Source organism: Eleutherodactylus coqui, chromosome 12 (assembly GCF_035609145.1).
Source record: "Eleutherodactylus coqui strain aEleCoq1 chromosome 12, aEleCoq1.hap1, whole genome shotgun sequence".
In the NCBI taxonomy this organism is placed as follows: domain Eukaryota; kingdom Metazoa; phylum Chordata; class Amphibia; order Anura; family Eleutherodactylidae; genus Eleutherodactylus; species Eleutherodactylus coqui.
Genome location: NC_089848.1, coordinates 9112948 through 9132890, shown reverse-complemented (window position 1 = coordinate 9132890; position 19943 = coordinate 9112948). Strand labels below are relative to the sequence as shown.

General features: G+C 40.9%; 1 protein-coding gene across 8 annotated transcripts in view; it reads left to right on the top strand.

Moving 5' to 3' along the window:
- GLI3 (GLI family zinc finger 3) overlaps window positions 1-16954 on the top strand; it is a 244228-nt gene extending 227274 nt beyond the window's left edge. For 6 of the 8 annotated variants that reach the window (XM_066585474.1, XM_066585470.1, XM_066585466.1 and 3 more), the window contains 5 exons: window positions 4284-4433; window positions 5242-5406; window positions 8291-8581; window positions 12144-12474; window positions 13154-16954. In XM_066585474.1, coding sequence (XP_066441571.1) covers window positions 4284-4433; window positions 5242-5406; window positions 8291-8581; window positions 12144-12474; window positions 13154-15291 — 3075 coding nt within the window. In that variant the 3' untranslated portion in view covers window positions 15292-16954. The remainder of the gene's footprint in view (window positions 1-4283; window positions 4434-5241; window positions 5407-8290; window positions 8582-12143; window positions 12475-13153) is intronic. The other 2 variants (XM_066585471.1, XM_066585469.1) reach the window with 1 other exon arrangement.
- Window positions 16955-19943: the final 2989 nt, after the last annotated feature.

The window sequence follows — 19943 nt, the reverse complement described above, 5'->3', positions numbered from 1 at the left end:
GAAAGTAATAACAGTTTTAGAATAGCAGAAATAATAACTTACAGAACTTCAGGATGTCGTAACTGCCACAAATCTCCCAGCCAAATACCTGCAATAAGCGTGAGAAAGCATATGAAGAATATCATCTATGCAATCGCCCCACCTTTACAGTTTCCACATCCTCAAGCTATAATTAATGGAACATCTCCCCTACTAATATGAAACATATGTAGATTATGCAATGCTTGGGAAGTTAATGGTGGTGGTCCAATTTATATTGTGGCCAATATAGGTTCTTGCCCATTAATTATTATATGCAAGAATACAAAGCTTGTCATTATATTCTACTCTCTAATTCGCAGGGTATAGTAGTGCCTGGGACTTTATTTGGCCTCAGTAAATCCTTGCCTCCGTTAGGATTATTTTATGGAATGAGCTTGAAAAACCATCACTGTATGTTGGAGAAGCCATTAAAGAATCACTTCGTGGTCTGATGAGTATGGTACTTGTCCTAGCAATGGTCTAAGGGGTCTTCCTGGTGAGGCTTCCTTCAGAAGAACGCTATGAGCTCTCTCCATAGGAAATGGTGGGGATAGACCAGCTTGTCCAAGTGATTTTGTTATCCATTCTTGTATAATTTTCTCTAGATTTAGCCATTCCACCCCTTCTGAGAAGCCGCTATCATAACGTTGTATTGTCTGGATCTGTTCTCGTTATCCAGCAGTTTCCAATCATTTATTTTATTTACTGCTTGCAACTGTTTATTAGCATCTTGTAGTTTTCGGTCAGATCCTCTACTTTTCCTACTCTTGCTTCTGCAAACACATTTAATGTATTCTTTTTTTACTTAAAGAGGACTTGTCATACTTCACATCAGCAGGGCAGCTGCAGAGCATTGCAGCCGAGGCCCCACTGACTCAATCAATGTGTTTACTCCCTTCACACTCGCCCCGTTTCCCCATATGAGGCTCTATGTGCCCTATAAAGATTATAGGTTCCACCACAATGAGTGGAAAAGAAAATACGGTTTTTATTATTGGAAAATTCTTCCAAGTCTTCTCTTAGTCTTGTCATAGTTCCCAATGTTTTCCTAGTCTTGTTATAGTTCCCGATCTTCTCTTAGTCTTTTCTTAGTTCCTCATCTTCTAGTCTTGTCATAGTTCCCAATGTTTTGCTAGTCTTGTTATGGTTCCCGATCTTCTTCTAGTCTTTTCTTAGTTCCCAATGTTCTCCTGGTCTTTTCTTAGTTCCTCATCTTCTCCTAGTTTTGTCTCAGTTCCCGATCTTCTCCTAGTTTTGTCATAGTTCCTGATCTTCTCTTAGTCTTGTCTTAGGTCCTGATCTTCTCTTAGTCTTGTCTTAGTTCCTGATCTTGTCTTAGTTTTGTCATAGTTCCTGATCTTCTCCTAGTCTTGTCTTAGTTCCTGATCTTCTCTTAGTTTTGTCATAGTTCCTGATCTTCTCCTAGTCTTGTCTTAGTTCCCGATCTTCATTTAGTCTTGTCTTAATTCCTGTTCTTCTCCTAGTCTTGTTTTAGTTACCGATCTTTTTCTAGTCTTCTTGTAGTTCCTGATCTTCTCCTAATCTTGTCTAAATTCCCGATCTTCTCCCAGTCTTAGTAAGGTCTTTATCATCCTTATCCGCTTTAGTCATTTTTATTCATATTTAGAAAAAAGCAATTCCTAATCACTAACAATACAGTTCATATAACAAACTGAGTCAATGTTTTCTTGATAGGGGAACACAACCTTTCTAAAACAATGATCTGCCCAAACACTATTGAGCTATCACACATCACGATGATTCTGTCATCAAACTGCCCTTTTGACATAGCCCTAAGAAAGAGAGAAAACAGCTAGACAATGGTTTAAACCCTTAATTACTACCCACCTGAATGTTTCTCCAAATCTTATACTTAGCAGAACCCCTCGGGCTGTTTCTAAACTTGAGTAACAAGTGTTGTATTATGTGCCTGTCCTTGTCTTAAAGAGCTCTTTGAGTTTCGCTTTTACAGTACATGTACCCCCGGCAGCAGTCAAATTAAAATATTATACTTATCCCTGTCAGGGTTTTGATTTAATTTAATTAGTGTTTTTGCAACATGTGAATGTGTCTGCACAAAGTAAAGTTACTTTGGGCAAAGTATATTATTATAATGGGACGGAGTCTTTAGTTTTTCTGGTACATATTGGTGCATTGCTCCACCTAGAGGTGATATGAAAGAATTACTACTACACACAAGTTTGTATAGATGTATTGTTAAAGGGATTCAAGCTTTTAACCCCTTCTTAACATTCTTTGTACTTGTATGGATTGCAAGGAGCATTCTCGTAAGTTGAGCTCATTCCACACATGGCGGATGCCAGATATGTTAGCAACTGGAACTGGTTGCAGTAGCTGGAATTGGTGTTAACTCCAATCACAGCCCTTTATCGCCTTCAATGCTGCTGTCAATAGTGACTTGGTATCTAAGTGGTTTCACAGAGAGAGGGGGTTCCTTCTGTCATCCGAATAGTCTCCCAAGGAGTACTGAGTGGTTTTCAAGGCAGCCAGGAAACTAAGTGAAGGCCACTGGCCCTACCATTGTAGTACTCCTATTATAAACTCTGTCAGGGTGTAATCGGATGACAGAGCAGTCAGTAAAGTAGTAGTGCAGTGTATTGTTCAAGTGATCACAAGGTTAAATGCCTTTAAGTTCAACAAAAGTTTGAAAAATATGTATAAAACATGTAAAAGTTAAACAAAAATCTTCTTTTCCTATTTTTCATGTAAAACAAACAATTAAAAGTTAGGCTGCGTCTGAAAAAGTCCAAAAGTCCAAACTACTAAAAGATCTTTTTTTTATCCTGCAAAGTGAATACAATGAAAAAATTAAAATATACAATACAAAAATTGCTGACTTCTCCCTTGCCTCCCCAAAAAATGGAATAAAAAATGATCAATAAGTCATACATACCTCAAAATGGTTCCAATGGAAATATCAGGTTGTGCGGCACAGTATTGAAACAGCAGAATGCAGTCCTAAGCTATCACTCACAATCTGAAGGTTGCAGGTTCAATCCCCGCATGGTTCAGGTAGCCTCTGTAATTATAGTGATCCACAGAGTAACTGAACTTGTCATTTTTACCCCACAGTTAACACCGAAAATGACAAACACAATAACCAATGTCAGAATTGCATGTTTTTTTTTTCATTCGCCTGCTTTTCAAAACTTAGAAAAATGTTTCACTATATTATATTGTACTTTAAACAAAGCAATAAAATATGTCTTTGAGAGGTGGGACGTATCTGTTTCCACACATTTGTTTGCAGCTAGTTAGTATTAGTACTATCAAACATGTTTGGGGATTATTCTGACTGCCATTATGGAGTCGGGCAGGAATTTTCCCCCCAAAATGGACTAAATTGTCTTCTGCCTCATGTGAGAGAGACCTTAAGAAGGTATTCTCCCTTGTAGACATATTGCTTGCAGAGGAGTATACTGCGATACATAGTTGCAACATTCAGCAGCACATGGCGTTCTCATATTCCAGACCTGTAGGTATTCTGCTTGCAGCTTTACAGAGTCTGTGAGCCGCTTGCAGGACATTAAAGAGCCCAGCGTTCCTTCTAGTGGAGAAAATAATTGTTTTCTAAAAGAAAAGGATTTCTTAATATTTCCCAGTGCAAATCCACCTGTGCAACAAGTGTTTACCGGCAGTATTTGTTGTAGTCTACGAAATGCCTCCGAGGCGCTTTAATTCCTAACCTGTTTTGTGGTTGAGTCTGCTGAAAGCGTTGGACTCTGCAATAGTCCCTTTAGGCTTTTCTGAAATGTCATCAACTCTAATTGCTGCTTGACCCATTCCTCCCGCACAAGGAAGCAAGGTTTATGTGTCTTTGTCTGTACAACGCCTGCTGTCATTCTACCGGAATCACTACAGCTGGAATAGTTACGGAGATTAGTCCCTGTGGCTTTCTAAACATAAAGCTGCCTGACAAACCTGACCCAGACGTTATTGACACAGTTCTACTAGTTTAGAGGTTTAGCTTGTCTTGTAGGAAGGTGCGAGATGAAATACAGTAACCGCACTGCTGAACGGAGCGCTAGACGTTCTACAGCGTGGATCGGGGGGCGATGGTCATTTATTCCGCCACTTTGAAAAGTGTATTATAAAAAGTGACTGTGATTCTGAGATATGTAGTTGTGAATGGAGTAAGAAGTTGCTGAACGCCGTTAAGCACTTGATACTGTATTGTATAGTCGATTTACTGTCTTTTGGGTTTATTTTCATGATTATACTGATTTTTATCTCATTTACAGCATATAAACAACGATCACATACATGGAGAAAAAAAAGAGTTCGTATGTCGGTGGCTGGACTGCTCTAGAGAGCAGAAACCGTTCAAGGCTCAGTATATGTTGGTGGTCCACATGAGGCGACATACAGGGGAGAAGCCACACAAATGCACCGTAAGTAGGGCTGATCTCTGACACAAAAACGCGTTAACCAACTTGCTTCTTCTGAAATACTTTAGTCAAATTATTTTTCTGTGCTGCAGCGAAACACGTCCTTTAGGGAGTGTTCACTTGTTTCATATTTTGATGCAGATCTGTCCCAAAATCTGCAGCATATTTAGCAGCACATCATAATTTAGACCATTTTTGCTAGCTTCACACACACACATGTTCGTGTAGAGAATGGAGCTAATTAATTTTGATAGGTTTGTTCACATGCACATATTTTTTCTGCGCATTTCAGCCATTCCAAAAAAATCAGGGGGAGTGGGGGTGTAAATGCACGCGCAATGCGCTAGGAGATGCGTTAAACACTGCGTAATTTAGCTGGAAAAGGAACACATCTGGAACTCATTTAGACTAATTAGCTATTTCAATCCTTGCATTATTGTTTGCTGCACCTAAATGAACATGCTTTGCGGGCGCAAAAAGTACAGCAAAATATGCCAATGCGCACGCGCAAAAAAAAACCAACATTTAGTCTGCAAAAATGCTACACTCATGCGAACCAAAGCTGTACCATTACGAAAATGGAAGTTGTTTTGCAACAACTATCTCAACGGAAAAATAAAAAAAGTTGTGGCTCTTGAAATGTCATAATGAAAAAACAAAAAAGATTTCCTTGATTAACAGAGCCAAAAATAAGCCACTCCCTGGGGGGTTAACTCAATTTTGGTAAAAAATACATTCCTATGGGAAACCTCTTGTGAAATGTTACCAGTGCTTGCAATGAAGGGGATGATGCAGCTCTCTTCTCTTTTAGTTTGAAGGGTGTTCAAAGGCTTACTCCAGATTAGAAAACTTGAAAACTCATTTGCGATCTCACACTGGAGAGAAACCGTACGTCTGCGAGCACGAGGGCTGCAACAAGGCCTTCTCCAATGCCTCTGACAGAGCGAAGCACCAAAACCGAACTCATTCTAATGAGGTAAGTGCTGTTGGCAGTGTGGTGCAGAGTTCTAAGCTCTCACTCACAACCTGAAGGTTGTAAGTTCAATCTTTGCTAGGTTCAGGTATCCGGCTCAAGGTTGACTCATCCTTCTGAGGTCAGTAAAATGAGTACCCAGCTTGGTGGGGGCTAATAAAGAAATTCTTTGAAAGTGCTGTAGAATAAGTTGGTGCTATACAAATCACAAGTTCCTATCCAATTTATCTTAAAAATTAATGCCCCCCCCCCCCCCACCACTGAATAAATGCTGTTTTAAATGTTGCTCATTAAAATGTGAAAAAATATAAATTAAAAACAGCAGTCGGCTCACCGCGGGAATTGGGTCTGAACTGAAGTCGTATGATCCTGACATTGGCTGCACCTTCCCAAGATCCCCCACTGCACCATCCACTGCATAAAGCAGATGGCAATGGTTAATCATTACTGCATCAGTCATTGGTCGATAACCGCTTTATTGAAGCAATGAATGGCACACGAGATAATGAGAAGTGATATATAACCCAAATAGTGCCAGTCACAACCACAATGTACCCTACAGAACCAGCCCTCGTAGAGCGACATCAGCAACAGCATAGAACAGCTTGGGCTTTGGAATGCAACTAGGAAAAACCAGAAGCAGTCATTGTGTCCTTAAAGGGATTGTCCCGCGGCAGCAAGTGGGGGTATACACTTCTGTATGGCCATATTAATGCACTTTGTAATGTACATTGTGCATTAATTATGAGCCATACAGAAGTTATTCACTTACCTGTTCCGTTGCTGGCGTCCTCGTCTCCATGGTGCCGTCTAATTTTCGCCGTCTAATGGCCAAATTAGACGCGCTTGCGCAGTCCGGGTCTTCTTATCTTCTCAATGGGGCTCCGTGTAGCTCCGTGTAGCTCCGCCCTGTCACGTGCCGATTCCAGCCAATCAGGAGGCTGGAATCGGCAATGGACCGCACAGAAGAGCTGCGGTCCACGGAGGGAGAAGACCCCGGCGGCCATCTTCAACCGGTAAGTAAGAAGTCACCGGAGCGCGGGGATTCAGGTAAGCGCTGTGCTGTTTTTTTTTAAAGTCCCTGCATCGGGGTTGTCTCGCACCGAACGGGGGGGGGGGGGGTTTGAAAAAAAAAAAACCCGTTTCGGCGCGGGACAACCCCTTTAAGGCTTCTTGTAGATGGGCGACTTTAAACTTGTGCTCTATACTCCCGGGTGTAACTTGCCTCGTACAGCACAGGGACATCCCATCCACGTGCTGCCCAATGTCCCCAGACATGCACATGTGCTAGTTTCAAACAAAAGTCAGGCAAAAACAGGACGTTCTAACTTTTTTTTTTTACTTGGACTTTCTGCCCAAGTAAGAAGAAGCCCGTGTGCATACACCCATTAACCCGTTAGGGACGAAGAGCGGTAAATATACAGCGCTTGGTCCTGGGCTTTAATCCCAGCCGATAGTAGAAGTACAGCGCAGGATTAAAGCTTCTGCTCCTGCAATCAAGCAGGTGGGGGTTGGGCTCTTGGCTGTTAGTCACAGTGGAGGAAAAGGGAGAAGCGTTTTTTAAGAAAATGACCCAACGCCAACCGAAACCATCGCCATATATGCCCTGTAATACAAAACTATACAAATATTAGCATAAATATACAAAAATATACAACTATATATGTTAAAAAAATCTTTTTTTTTTAGCTTTTTAGTTTTTCCCTTAATGAAACTAAAAAACGGGGAAAAAAATCAATGAAAAAAAAGATATAAAAAAATTGGCCCTATATGTCACGGAAGAAAAAAACACAAAAGCTTAAGTAAATAAAATAGAGCAGTAAAACCAACACATGGGTCAAATCCCCCCAAAGTGTCCAGTCTTTTAGGACTGTTCCTTTAGAGAGCTACTTCTGTTCAGTTTTCGGACTGCTTTTTCGGCCTGTAAGTTGGACAGATATATGGTGCACAAGTAGCTTGATGGCCTAAAAAAACAGCGTCCTTAAGGGGTTAAAATAAGAAACAGCCTTTCCATCTTGCACACTGATCACTACGAGAAACTTTGACCAAGCAGATGGAAATACGTAAAGCCCGTTATGAGTGGACAGCAGGGTTGTCTTGGCTTGGACACTAGATGATACGGTTAATGCTGATACAGAGTGGAGGGGTTAGGACTCAGAGTTTCCCGATTGACTCATCACAATGAAGTCCGTTTTTCCAAAATTCTACAATATTTTTAGGTTTTAACACAATATGTTTTCGGTTGTAAATCCTGCACTGAGCAGGGGGTTGGACCCGATGACCCTGGAGGCCCCTCTACCATTCTAGGATTCTATGATACAACTTTTTGTGCTAATTTTAACTGCATCACTGCTGCATTCAGGCTTCATCTGGGCCGGACAGAGTGCATGGACCTTAGTGTGTCCCAGTTAAGGAATATCGTGCCTACTTCAGTAATCAGGTTACAGAATTTTTTTTCTGGCTTTTTAATGCACTTGTATCCAAAGTGACAGTTTGTGTGCAGAACCTGATGATACAACTGTTTCATGTATACTCTATTTAAAGCTAGCAGACATATATTTAGGGTGTCGTATAAGAAATGGGTCACTGTGCCAAAGTATCATCAGTCTTTATTATCTACATAGAGAAGAGGAAGCTTCAATGCTAAACGGCATGTAGCCCTAACCTACTAAAATCCTGGAGGCTACCGCCATCTAGTGGTGTCAACAGAAAATATATCATACATAATTCACAGGTGTTAGAGTTGGATTGAAATAACGGTACAGAGTTTGTATGTTCACTCTGTGTTTGCAAACTTCCCAAACTGCATCATTCTGATGTGTGACATTATTACTACAGCAATTACCATAACAGTTTTCTATCTTCTTCCTCTTTTTTTGCCCTGCAGAAACCGTATGTGTGCAAGATCCCTGGCTGCACTAAGCGTTACACAGATCCGAGCTCTTTAAGAAAGCACGTAAAAACAGTACATGGTCCTGAGGCGCATGTAACAAAGAAACAGCGAGGAGACATCCACCCAAGACCTCCTCCACCGCGGGAACCTGGAAGCCATTCACAGTCCCGGTCACCTGGCCATCCTATTCCGGGTGCGCATGGCGAGCACAAGGACCTCAATAACACTACCTCAAAGCATGAAGAATGCCTCCATGTGAAATCAGTGAAGACTGAAAAGCCAATGGTATGTAGCTTACTCTGTAGACCGCAGTCTGTTCTTGTGTCCCTTCTATGTCATGTGAAGTCAATATGTAACCCCTTACACTGTACGGTATATTCAGAATACGAGGGACACAATTTTAGTATTGCTGATTATTAGCTTTGGCGTATATTCTATGAGCTGCATTCATACTGGAAAGCTAGGAAAAAGGTTTATAATGAAACTTTCAGAGCCACGTCTGCGAATTGGGCGTCAAATGGAAATCATCTTCGAGGGCTCAGTCACATGGGTGTTTAAACGTGCGTTTTTCCGCGCAAAAAAAAAAAATCGCACTATTTAGAACCAATGCTTTTCAATGGCAGTGGTCACATGTGTGAATTTTCCATTGCGGAAAAATGCCTGTAGCGAAAATTATGGGAAACCGGTTCGCGAAACGCAGGTAACTGCAGAAGCTGGTGGTTTTTGTATGTGAAACCCCTGGATGCGATAACATCCAGGGGTTTCACTTTGCTCTCAATGGGGCCGGCGGCAGCAGCGGCGACCCCATTGAGAACATATACTGAAGATCGCGATCCTCTGCCAAGCTGTCACAGCTGTTCTAGAGGACCGCAATGTTCTCCCATTGAATTCAATGCAGCCAGCAATACAGCCGGCTCCATTGAAAGCAATGGGCTGACGGGGCAAGTCCTGCAGTGATATTTGGGAAAGGGCTTAAAATATAAGCCCTTCCCTGAAAAGCATGCCAAAAATGTGTAAAAAATAATCTATACTCACCTCTCTGCAGCTGCCGGGGCTCAGCCGCATCCAGCCGGCTCTTCTTCTGCACTGCTATGAAGACCTTTCAGCAGGAGGGAATTTAAAATCCCCACCTGCTGAAAGGTCTGGCTCTGATTGGCTGAGCACTGTGACCAATTAGAGACAGCTCTCAGCTATTCAATGACAGCTGAGAGCTGCCTGTGATTGGTCCCTGCACTCAGCCAATCAGAGGCAGCACTCACCCATTCATGAATTCAGTCAAAATGCCCGTGTGACTGAGCCCTAACTCCTTCAGCAAAAATGACATGACAACTTTATTCAATGGGTCGGTATTACAATGATACCAAATTTATATAGTTTTTTTTTGCTGTACGTCTCTTAAAAGAATAAAATATCTTTGGAAAAAAAATATATATATTCTTTGCCGCCATCTTCTGAGAGCCAGAACTTTTTTATTTTTCTGTCGCCATAGTTGTGCGAGGGTTCATTTTTTGCGGGCTGTCCTATAGTTTCTATTTGTGCCATTCTGGTGTACATATGACTCTTGGATCGCTTTTTATTACAATTTTTTTAGAGACAAAAAAGAGCAGTTCTGATGTTGTGTATTTTTTTTCTGATGACATTCACCGTGCAGGGTAAATAATGTGTTATTCTGATGGATCGGCCTTTTTCGGATGCAGGGATAAAAATTATGTATTGTTTTTTTTATTTTGATGTTTTATTATGCTTGTGCGAAAACGGGGTTTAAGCTTTGATTACCTTTTTTAAAAAAAATAATTAATAAAAGTTTTTTTGTTTATTTTTACATTCTTTTTTAGTCCCCACTGGGGACTTGAACTTACCTTCACTCCTCCAGTATCATGTGATGCTATGGCAGGCAGTCTGTGAAGCCACACCACAAGCATGACTTGATTTGCGGTGGCAGCCCTGGGAGCCATCATAAGGCCCTTGACTACCATGGCACCCAAACAGCACCCAGTGATCTAATTGTGGGGGGCCTTCCAGACTTCCAGACTCCAAATGGGGCATTTAAATACCACTATCAGAATTAATGGCAGCATTTAAAAGGTTAACACCCGCGATCAGCATGAGTACTGATCTCAGAAGTTGCGGGCGGGTGTCGGCTGTAAAAGACAGCCGACACCCACTTTCATTGGTGTGCGATCAACCTCTGATCCCCCTCAATACAAATCTAGAACCTCCATGACATAACTGAGGGATTAACAAAGACATGTAGTAAAGGGGTTTTCACTGTTAATTTGTTGTCTCACTATTATCCCCGCCCCCTTCCCCAAACAATCATTTATTAATAAATTCACCGTTATGCCGGAGCTCCAGTTTGCCGCTGGGTCGCCATGTCATGTGACTAGTGACATCACTGGGTTTTCTGGCCTCTATGATGTCCCATAAAACAAGTCACATGGGTTTCTAATGTAAAGTCCCGTTTTCGGGGCTCTGATTGGCTGCAGAGGTCACATGGGTCTACAAGCAGATGAACACTGTAACATATGTAAACCGACTGGCCATAGGATGGAAGTAGTGGTGGTGTTGAATTGGCAGATCAGCCGAGAGGTATTAAGGGATGATTTCTAGATGTCATACCTCCTTCTGCTGCCACCAATGTATTATTTAGTTAGCAAAACCCTTTAATGTTCCTATCAGTAATTGAGATTGTAGCTTCATATAAATGAAATGACGTTAGCAGAAGGGATTTATCTAGTCATTCCTACACTTGGGTCGCAGAGACCTTACTTATATCTGCAGGTGCGACAACATTACATAGAAACTCTTAAAAGCAATATATATTAATTATTTAATCATTATTTAATTAGTCAGCAACAAATCTAGAAATTGGCTACAGTATAAAAAGTTGCGAGAAGCAAATCGGGAAACAGCAGCAAACATTCTAGCATTTGACATCTGCGCATTTTAAATTTATCTAAAGGGGTTGTCCCACTTGTTCTGCTGCAGGAAGCAGACAGCTCTGACCATCACGCAGTGGCCGGGATTGGTACTACAGGCTGAGTCATATTGAACTGAATGGGAATCAACCTGCAGTACCAACCTGGGCCACTCCGCAATGTACGGCGCTGTCTGCTTCCTGCAATAAAACAGGTGGAATGACCCTTTAAGTGGATATCTGATTACGTTACAGTGTTTTCTTTAAATTTGCAGCCTTCCCTACCGGTTTCATTTTTGTGGGGCTTCGACAATATAGCAACATGTTTTTAAAAAGTGTGAGCATTTCTCATGTTCCCACTGTGACCTAAATTTGTATTCGTTTTAGAAAGTGCATGCAAGATACAACAATGTCTTTGTGATTACTAGTGTGCTACAGTCTTACAACTTTTACTAATTTAATGTCTTTTCTGTCTGATATTCTTTACTTCTTTCTCACACTTTCTAAGGACAGTGGGTAATAAGGTGAGGGCCAATCCTCTTCTCTACATGTTTAGATCAGAAATACCATTTCCCCATTTCCACAATATTAACTATCTATATTAAATATCATTTAAAATGTGATTTCTCTCTTTTCCTTGAGAAAAGTTGTTATGACTTAAGCATAGTTGGGTGTTAGTTGTGTTGCTTGTTTTAGTGCTTGTTAGTTTTGTGCGATTGTCTATGTTTTAGCTGCTTTGCTCCAAAAATGACCAAAGTATGTAATTGCATTTGGAAAAATATTTTGAATGTGTTTCGTTCAGATGTTAATGGTGAAATGTAAAGTGAAAAATGTAAGGTGTGTAAAGTAGTTGTGTCCTTTTGTATACACTTGTAAACTTTTTTTATAACTTTTGTAAACTTACTGGTGTTACTTGTAATTTCTGTCAAGCAGACATCTCAGCCAAGCCCTGGTGGTAAGTCTTCATGCAGCAGCGAGCAGTCCCCCATCAGCAACTATACCAACAGTGGGATCGAGCTTACTCTGAATAATGGAGGCAGCATAGGAGACCTCAGCACCCTGGACGATACCCCAATCATGGACTCTACCATTTCCACAGCAACCACAGGACTTGGTTTACAAGGCAGAAGGATCATGACAGGAACCAAATGGATGGAACAAGTCAAAGTAGAAAGAATAAAACAGATGAACAGAGTGCTTCCAAGACTGAACCCAGTTCCACCTTCAAAGACACCATCTCTACCACCAATCACCGGAAATGGTATAGTATTACTTCCTTCTAATTAAATGGGTTTTCGAGGGAAATATTATTGATGACCTATCATCAGGATAGGTCATCAATAGTTGATCGGCTGGGATCCGTCACTCAGGACCCCAACTGATCAGCTGAGCAGGCGCATGCTGTCAGCGCCGCAATAACACAGAGGTCAGATCAAAAGCCTCTGCGGCAACCTCTGTGTAGTGGCCAGCGCTTGTAACTTTAGGCATGGCTCTTGATTAAATCAATGGGAGACATGCCTGCAGTTACAAGCGCTGGCCACTATACGGAGGCTGGCGCAGAGGCTTTCGCTCCGACCTCTGTGTTATTGCTGCGCTGACAGGATGCGTCCACTCAGCTGATCGGTTGGGGTCCCAAGCGAAGGACCCCAGCCGATCAACTATTGATGACCTATCCTGATGATAGGTAAATACTATTCTCCCTGGAAAACCCCTTTAACAGTTCATGTATTACCAACCAAAACTTCAATGCTTTCTTTCTTTTAAATTCGCTTTATTTTGAAAAGAGCATTGCAAAATACAGAATGAAGAAAAAGGTTTAAGTTTGGTACATCCTTGTTCGTATATGGTTACTCCATTATGATTAAACCTATTCAATGCTTTCTTATTCCTTTGCGTTGTGTTAACTGAAAATTAATGTGCTTGCTTTTTTTTTTCTCTAGGTTTGCAGTTGGGTAGCAACATAAATTTGGGAGGATCCATGGCTGCACTTCCAAACAGGAATGAACTTTCAAGCACGGACATCACGGTACTGAATATTTTGAACAACAGAAGGGACAGCAATACAAGCTCAATCAGTTCTGCGTATTTAAGCAGTCGAAGGTCTTCTGGAATTTCGCCGTGCTTTTCTAGTCGAAGATCCAGTGAAGCTTCCCAGGCAGAAGTAAGACTTCAGAATATAAGTGTTGCCGATTCCTATGATCCCATATCCACTGATGCCTCAAGGAGATCTAGTGAATCCAGTCAGTGTGATGGGCTACCAAGCCTCCTAAGTCTAACTCCTGCACAGCAATACAGGTTAAAAGCAAAATATGCTGCTGCTACAGGTGGTCCACCACCAACACCACTGCCAAACATGGACATGATAAGTCTGAAGACTAGAATGGCATTGCTGGGTGATACTAGAGATTGTCGATTATCTCCTCTTTCATCAAATGTACCTAGAAGGTGTAGTGATGGTGGAGTAGGCACTTTTGGAAGAAGACATTTCATATCCAATGAGCTTCAAGGGAATGCAATGCGAAGAGCAAGTGATCCTGTAAAAATAGTTTCTGCTAACTTGTCTACTGGTAGAGTTCAGCGGTTCAATAGCCTAAACAGTATCAGCAGTCACGATGTGGCTCCGCCTATGGAAAGACGCAATTTAGCCCTACAAAACTATACCCGAAGTGTGTATTCTCCATGTCCTCCCAGTATAAGCGAAAATGTTGCCCTGGAGGCCATGATCATGGAAGCAGAAGGAAATCTGGATGATGAAGATTTCTTACCAGATGATATGGTTCAGTACCTTAATATGCAAAACCAAAGCCTGTATGAAAACTCACAAATTAATGAGTCGGACAAACTGCAAAACAATGCAACAACAGCAAGGAATATTGCCAACTATGACCAATCCCAAATGAATAATAACTCCTATAATCAAGCTTTCCAAAATGTGGATCAGGCCGACCAAGTAAATAGTAAAAATGACCTTCCTATACAATGGAATGAAGTTACCTCAGGCAGTGCGGAGCACTCCCCTTCCAGACTTAGGTATGGACATCGTTTAATTACACAACAGAATAGAGCTTTTGGAGCATACAACAATATGATGGTCCAGCAGCAAATTCTGTCAAAAAATGGACAATCACAACTAAGAGGATATCAAAATATGCAAAACAATCCTCAACCTTTACAACAAAATCTTAATCTCTACAGTAATTCACTGTCTATCAAAGATCAATATCCAGTAACAGGCAATGCTTACAATCCAGCAATCCGGGGGCAGAAGTTTACAGGGAGCAATCAAATTAATAATGGTCAGCAGAACATTGTACCATCCATGCACTATACAGAGCATTCATCTAACGCAGCCGACATAGTCCAGAATCAGAATCTTCTAAACCAAGAATATCTGCAGCAATTCGCAGCTGAACATATGATCCACGGCACGTATTTCTTAGGAGCGAATCGATCTAATCAGACATCCTCCGTATGTCCAAACAATCACAATGTCGAAGCTACGCAGACCTTCCTATCGACCTCACAGCCCGGTGGTAATCAACAGGTTAGAAATTACCAGTCATGTGCAAGCAACCAACAAATCTACAAAGCCAATGGTATTAAACTAGAAGTGCAGCCACAGCAACATTGTGCCAATCCACAGAACTATTTGGGTCAGTTCTATGACCAAACCATGGGATACACTCAACAACGGGTGAAACCAAGCTCTCACGCTATAACAGAAGCTAACTGTCTCCTAGAAGAGAGCAGTAATACCAATGCATCGGAGCTTCTCTCGCCAGGAGCTAACCAAGTGACCAGCACAGTAAATAATATTGATGGCAGTAGTTTAGATGGGGTGCAAATTGATTTTGATGCCATTATAGATGATGGGGATCATGCCAGCTTAATTTCAGGAGCTCTTAGCCCTAGCATCATCCAAAATCTGTCACGGAATTCATCACGTCTTACCACACCTCGAGCGTCTCTTACCTTCCCAACCTTGCCAGTGAGCACCAGTAACATGGCCATCGGGGACATGAGTTCATTGCTAACCTCACTTGCAGAAGAAAGCAAGTTTCTTGCTATTATGCAATAGACTGGAGACTAGAACAAATTTATATGGAGCAAGCAACTCATTTTATATGTATGTACGTATTTTAGCAATTTTATCCCTAAGAATTGGGATACATTCCAAGTATGTTCCTTTTATGGAATAAAGACTCAAAACCCTAAAGTGTTGTAGGGAGAAATAGTCTTCCATTTCAATTTTCAGATCAGTATTGGCAACACAAAACCATGTATTTTTTATTATTATTATTTTTTTGTTTTTTTCGAATGCGTCTATACGCCTTTTGTTCTTTAGTGTATGACAACATAATGTGTAATGTCTGTGCATGTTTGACCTGTAAAAAAAGGCTTAATTATGTTTAGTTGTTCCGTTTAGTCGATTAGAAAATTGGTATTGTATAAAGTGTATTGTGTTTGGGAAATCATGACCTAGTTGCTGTCATACTCATAGCCATAGTGACTACTTTGCCCACTTGAATACACCTGTTCATATCACATACTGTATGTCCTCATCTAGTTACTAAAAGTTACAACTTCTAATTCTGCACAGTTACTATAGAGGAGAATTTACGTGTGAGTATTACCGGAGGTTGCATGAAATAATGGCTTTATGGGCGGCTCATCCCGGGTTCTTTTGTAAAATGTTGCTTTTTTTGTTTCTTTTCTATGACACTTACAGATATTTTCGATTGATATTTTAACCAAGAAATTAACCAAGTTCATTATTTAGAAAGGGGCACCTTTTTTTTTTTTTTCTCAAGCAATCAATATGTCTTGCCATGCCAACGGATTGTCGTTAGGACTCGTCGTAGGCCACACCTCTACTGACACTGATACTTGTGCTTATGTCTTAATTCGTGAAGAAGCAAACTTTTTGTAGAAAGGGAAGTATCCACTTTTAATTAGTAGAATTATTCTTACGTGTATTATGTATGGTACTCTTGTATATGGTGGAACGGTACAGTACTTGACTTCAAGTAGCACTGTGGACTTTATTTCCCAAAGAGACTGAGTTTGAATTTTGTTAAGGCTTTCTAAAGGGTACTATGTTTTTGCTCACGCTATTTTGTACTTTGCCTATAGTCTATTGTGTTGTTCATAACATATCAGCATTTTAGTACATTCTTGAAATGTATGTGCCTTATGTTTGTTTTTGGGGTTTTTTTGTACTTTTTTGGGGGGACCAAGAATATTGCCAAATCTGTCATCCTACTACAGTTTTCAGTCTGCGAATTAGCATGCCACTTGTTTCATATCTAAAACGTCTTCTTTCCATGACTGCTCATGTAAGACTTTAAAGAATGGCCTTTGTATGGTGCATCCTGAAAAAAAATGTAAGATAGAATTAAGTAATTTTTATTTGTCACTTTTTGTTTTTTTACAAATGTTTTTGTATTGAAACGTGTACTCTTATTTTTGTTTCCTTTCATTTTTTTTTTGTACTGTGTAAATATATTAAAGTGCGTTAGGATAGGAGTATGAATTTATAGGCCTGCTAGCCATAGTTCAATACAGATATTCAACAGCTGCGGATCCAATAATCTAAATCCTTGGACCAGCCGATGGATCTGTAGCATTATGTACACAATAAATGTACTTTTTGCTGTCAGAACCACTTAGCTTTTTGTAACAAAAATAAAAAAACAAAAACAAAAAAAATTCTTACCTTAATAAAAAGAACTTTGTAATTATCCATGTTTGTTACTGTCTCCTTGCACATGACACACAATCAAGAAGTACTTTTTAAGATATGATCCACATGGCTGTTTAGTTGGTAACCCAAACCTCCGACTCTAACTCCTACATTTTCCCAGACTCTGACTCCTTCATATAGGACTCATGTATTTTCAGTGATACATTTACTATATTAATACACATACATAGTATGCTAGGCTGAAAAAAGACAAATGTCCATCCAGCTCAGCCTGTTTCCACCCCCCCTTATTGCATCCGGCTTTTCATCACCATTCTGATAAAATAATCAAGCTATTTAGATAGAACATAGAATATATTTGTGGGAATACAATTTTCTATTGTTGTATGAATAGAACATATATTTATAGGACATTTCAAAACATTCCGAAATTCCTATGAAAGGAAATATGCAACAAATTCTGCATTGAATTAATTATATATGCAGGGGGTGGACAAAAATATGAAAACACTGTACGAAATGCATGCCTTAGAATCGGTCACACCATGTCTTATTGAAATATGATTCCTAATGCCATGTAACTTAAGTGGAGGTAATATGACACAGATGCTGCCGGGTAGAAGTCACCATCTGCCTGGGCAACAAGGCTGGCTCCAAAACAACCCAGAGCAGGGCAAGAGGTGAAGTAAATGCAAATTTGATGGGAAAGCTCTCAACAAAGCAGTGTTCAATATATATATATATATATATATATATATATATATATATATATATATATATATATATATATATATCCTGCAGCTTTTTAAGTCCCTGCAGCATTAGTTGCCTCCAAATAATTCCCAAACCGTTGTCCCTCTAGGTGTTTCTTGAGATTGGGGAACAGATGGTAGTCAGATGGAGCCAGGTCGGGTGAATAGGGTGGGTGGGGCATCAATTGAAACTCTAAGGAGGTCATTTTTGCAATACTGGCACCAGCAGTGTGTGATGGGGCATGGTAATGCAACAGGTTGACACCTTTGGAGAGCTTTCCTCAATGATTTTCCTTAATATTTTGTCTCAGCTTTGTCAATAATGAACAGTAATATGTTGCATTGATGGTTGAACCGCTTGGGAGGTCGGTCACGAGCAGAACTCCCTTCTTATCCCAAAAAATGGTTGCCATTTGCATCTGCGCTGACCCTTGCACACAGAAGCTCTTTGGCCTGGGAGAACCACTGTGCCTCCATTCCTTAGACTGATCTTTTGTCTCTGGATCATAACAGTAGATCCATGTCTCATCACCAGTTACCAGTTTGTGCAGAAAATCTAATTACTTGAAAAAGGTTCCAAAACAGCCACCGGTGTCTCCACACATCTCGTCTTCTGTTCGGGATCCACTTGGCTGTAAGCTTTCTCATTCCCAACTCTCTCATGGGATATCCCCAGATATGTAGCAACACTTTTGGCTGATATTCGGTGGTCCTCCATGATCATATCATGGATGGCTTTCACATTTGCAGGCTAGGAGACAGAGACTGTCCTTCCACTGAGTTTATCACTTTCAACACCGAAATTACGAGTTTTAAGAACTGTTGCATATGAAGGGCCACTGTCATCCAAAGTCTGTGACATTTCATCCTGGATCTGCTTTGCATCTTTCCCTTGGAGGAGCAGGAACTTGATTATGGTGCTATGCTCTTCCACACTTAACATCTTTGTTCACTTTGCCCTGAAAAAAAAAGATAAATTAAAATCATAAGTAGGTATATTTTACCATCTCCTCCATGATGGGACCCTAACTCCGACTCCACAGCCTTGGTGATGCATAAGTGAATCATTGCTTTATATCCAGTGATAAGAGGGCTTGCTTGGCACATACAACAAGGTGTAGATCCTTCCTATAGGATCACTACTATTTTAAAGGAATAGAAAAAATTGTTCTGACTCTTGCTAATATGGCTGAGTTTATTTTTGCATGTTGTATGGATGCATCCGTGCTGCAAAATCTGCTTTCAATATCTGCTATTCAGTACAAAATTGTAACAGATTTTACTAGGAATTTAGCAGAAGAACACACAATCGCCAAACTCTTATATTTCAGGATAACATTATTGCACATTGCATGCCATTCTGTTCCACCACCAGCTATCGGCTTCACATGCTTGTAATCAGCATCTTACCCTTGGAATAAGTTTGGAGGAAAAGTCTTATTACCCTAATTATCTCTCCACTTTCCCTTCCCTCAGTAGCTCGGAAATCCGAAATTGTCCATATCATTTAAATATCTGATCACCTAGGTGGCAGCAGCTTGAAGCATTACCACCTGCTTGCAGCAACGACACCCAGCATCACCCATCCATCTCTAGTCTTATGTGCATATGACTTGTGTTCCAATCACACTTGCATTGATGGGTTTAAGATTTCCATAAATTTTGATGGCAAAAATAGCCCAATATGCAACAAATTCCTTACATATAGTATCATATTCTTAACTAGAGATGAGCGAACACCAAAATGTTCGGGTGTTCGTTATTCGTAACGAACTTCCCGTGATGCTCGAGGGTTCGTTTCGAACAACGAACCCCATTGAAGTCAATGGGCGACCAGAACATTTTTGTATTTCGCCGATGCTCGCTAAGGTTTTCATGTGTGAAAATCTGGGCAATTCAGGAAAGTGATGGGAATGACACAGTGACGGATAGGGCAGGCGAGGGGCTACATGTTGGGCTGCATCTCAAGTTCCCAGGTCCCACTATTAAGCCACAATACCGGCAAGAGTGGGCCCCCCCCCTCCCAACAACTTTTACTTCTGAAAAGCCCTCATTAGCATGGCATACCTTTGCTAAGCACCACACTACCTCCAACAAAGCACAATCACTGCCTGCATGACACTCCACTGACACTTCTCCTGGGTTACATGCTGCCCAACCGCCCCCCCTCCCCCCCCCACAGCGCACACCAAAGTGTCCCTGCGCAGCCTTCAGCTGCCCTCATGCCACACCACGCTCATGTCTATTTAGAATTGCGTCTGCCATGACGAGGGA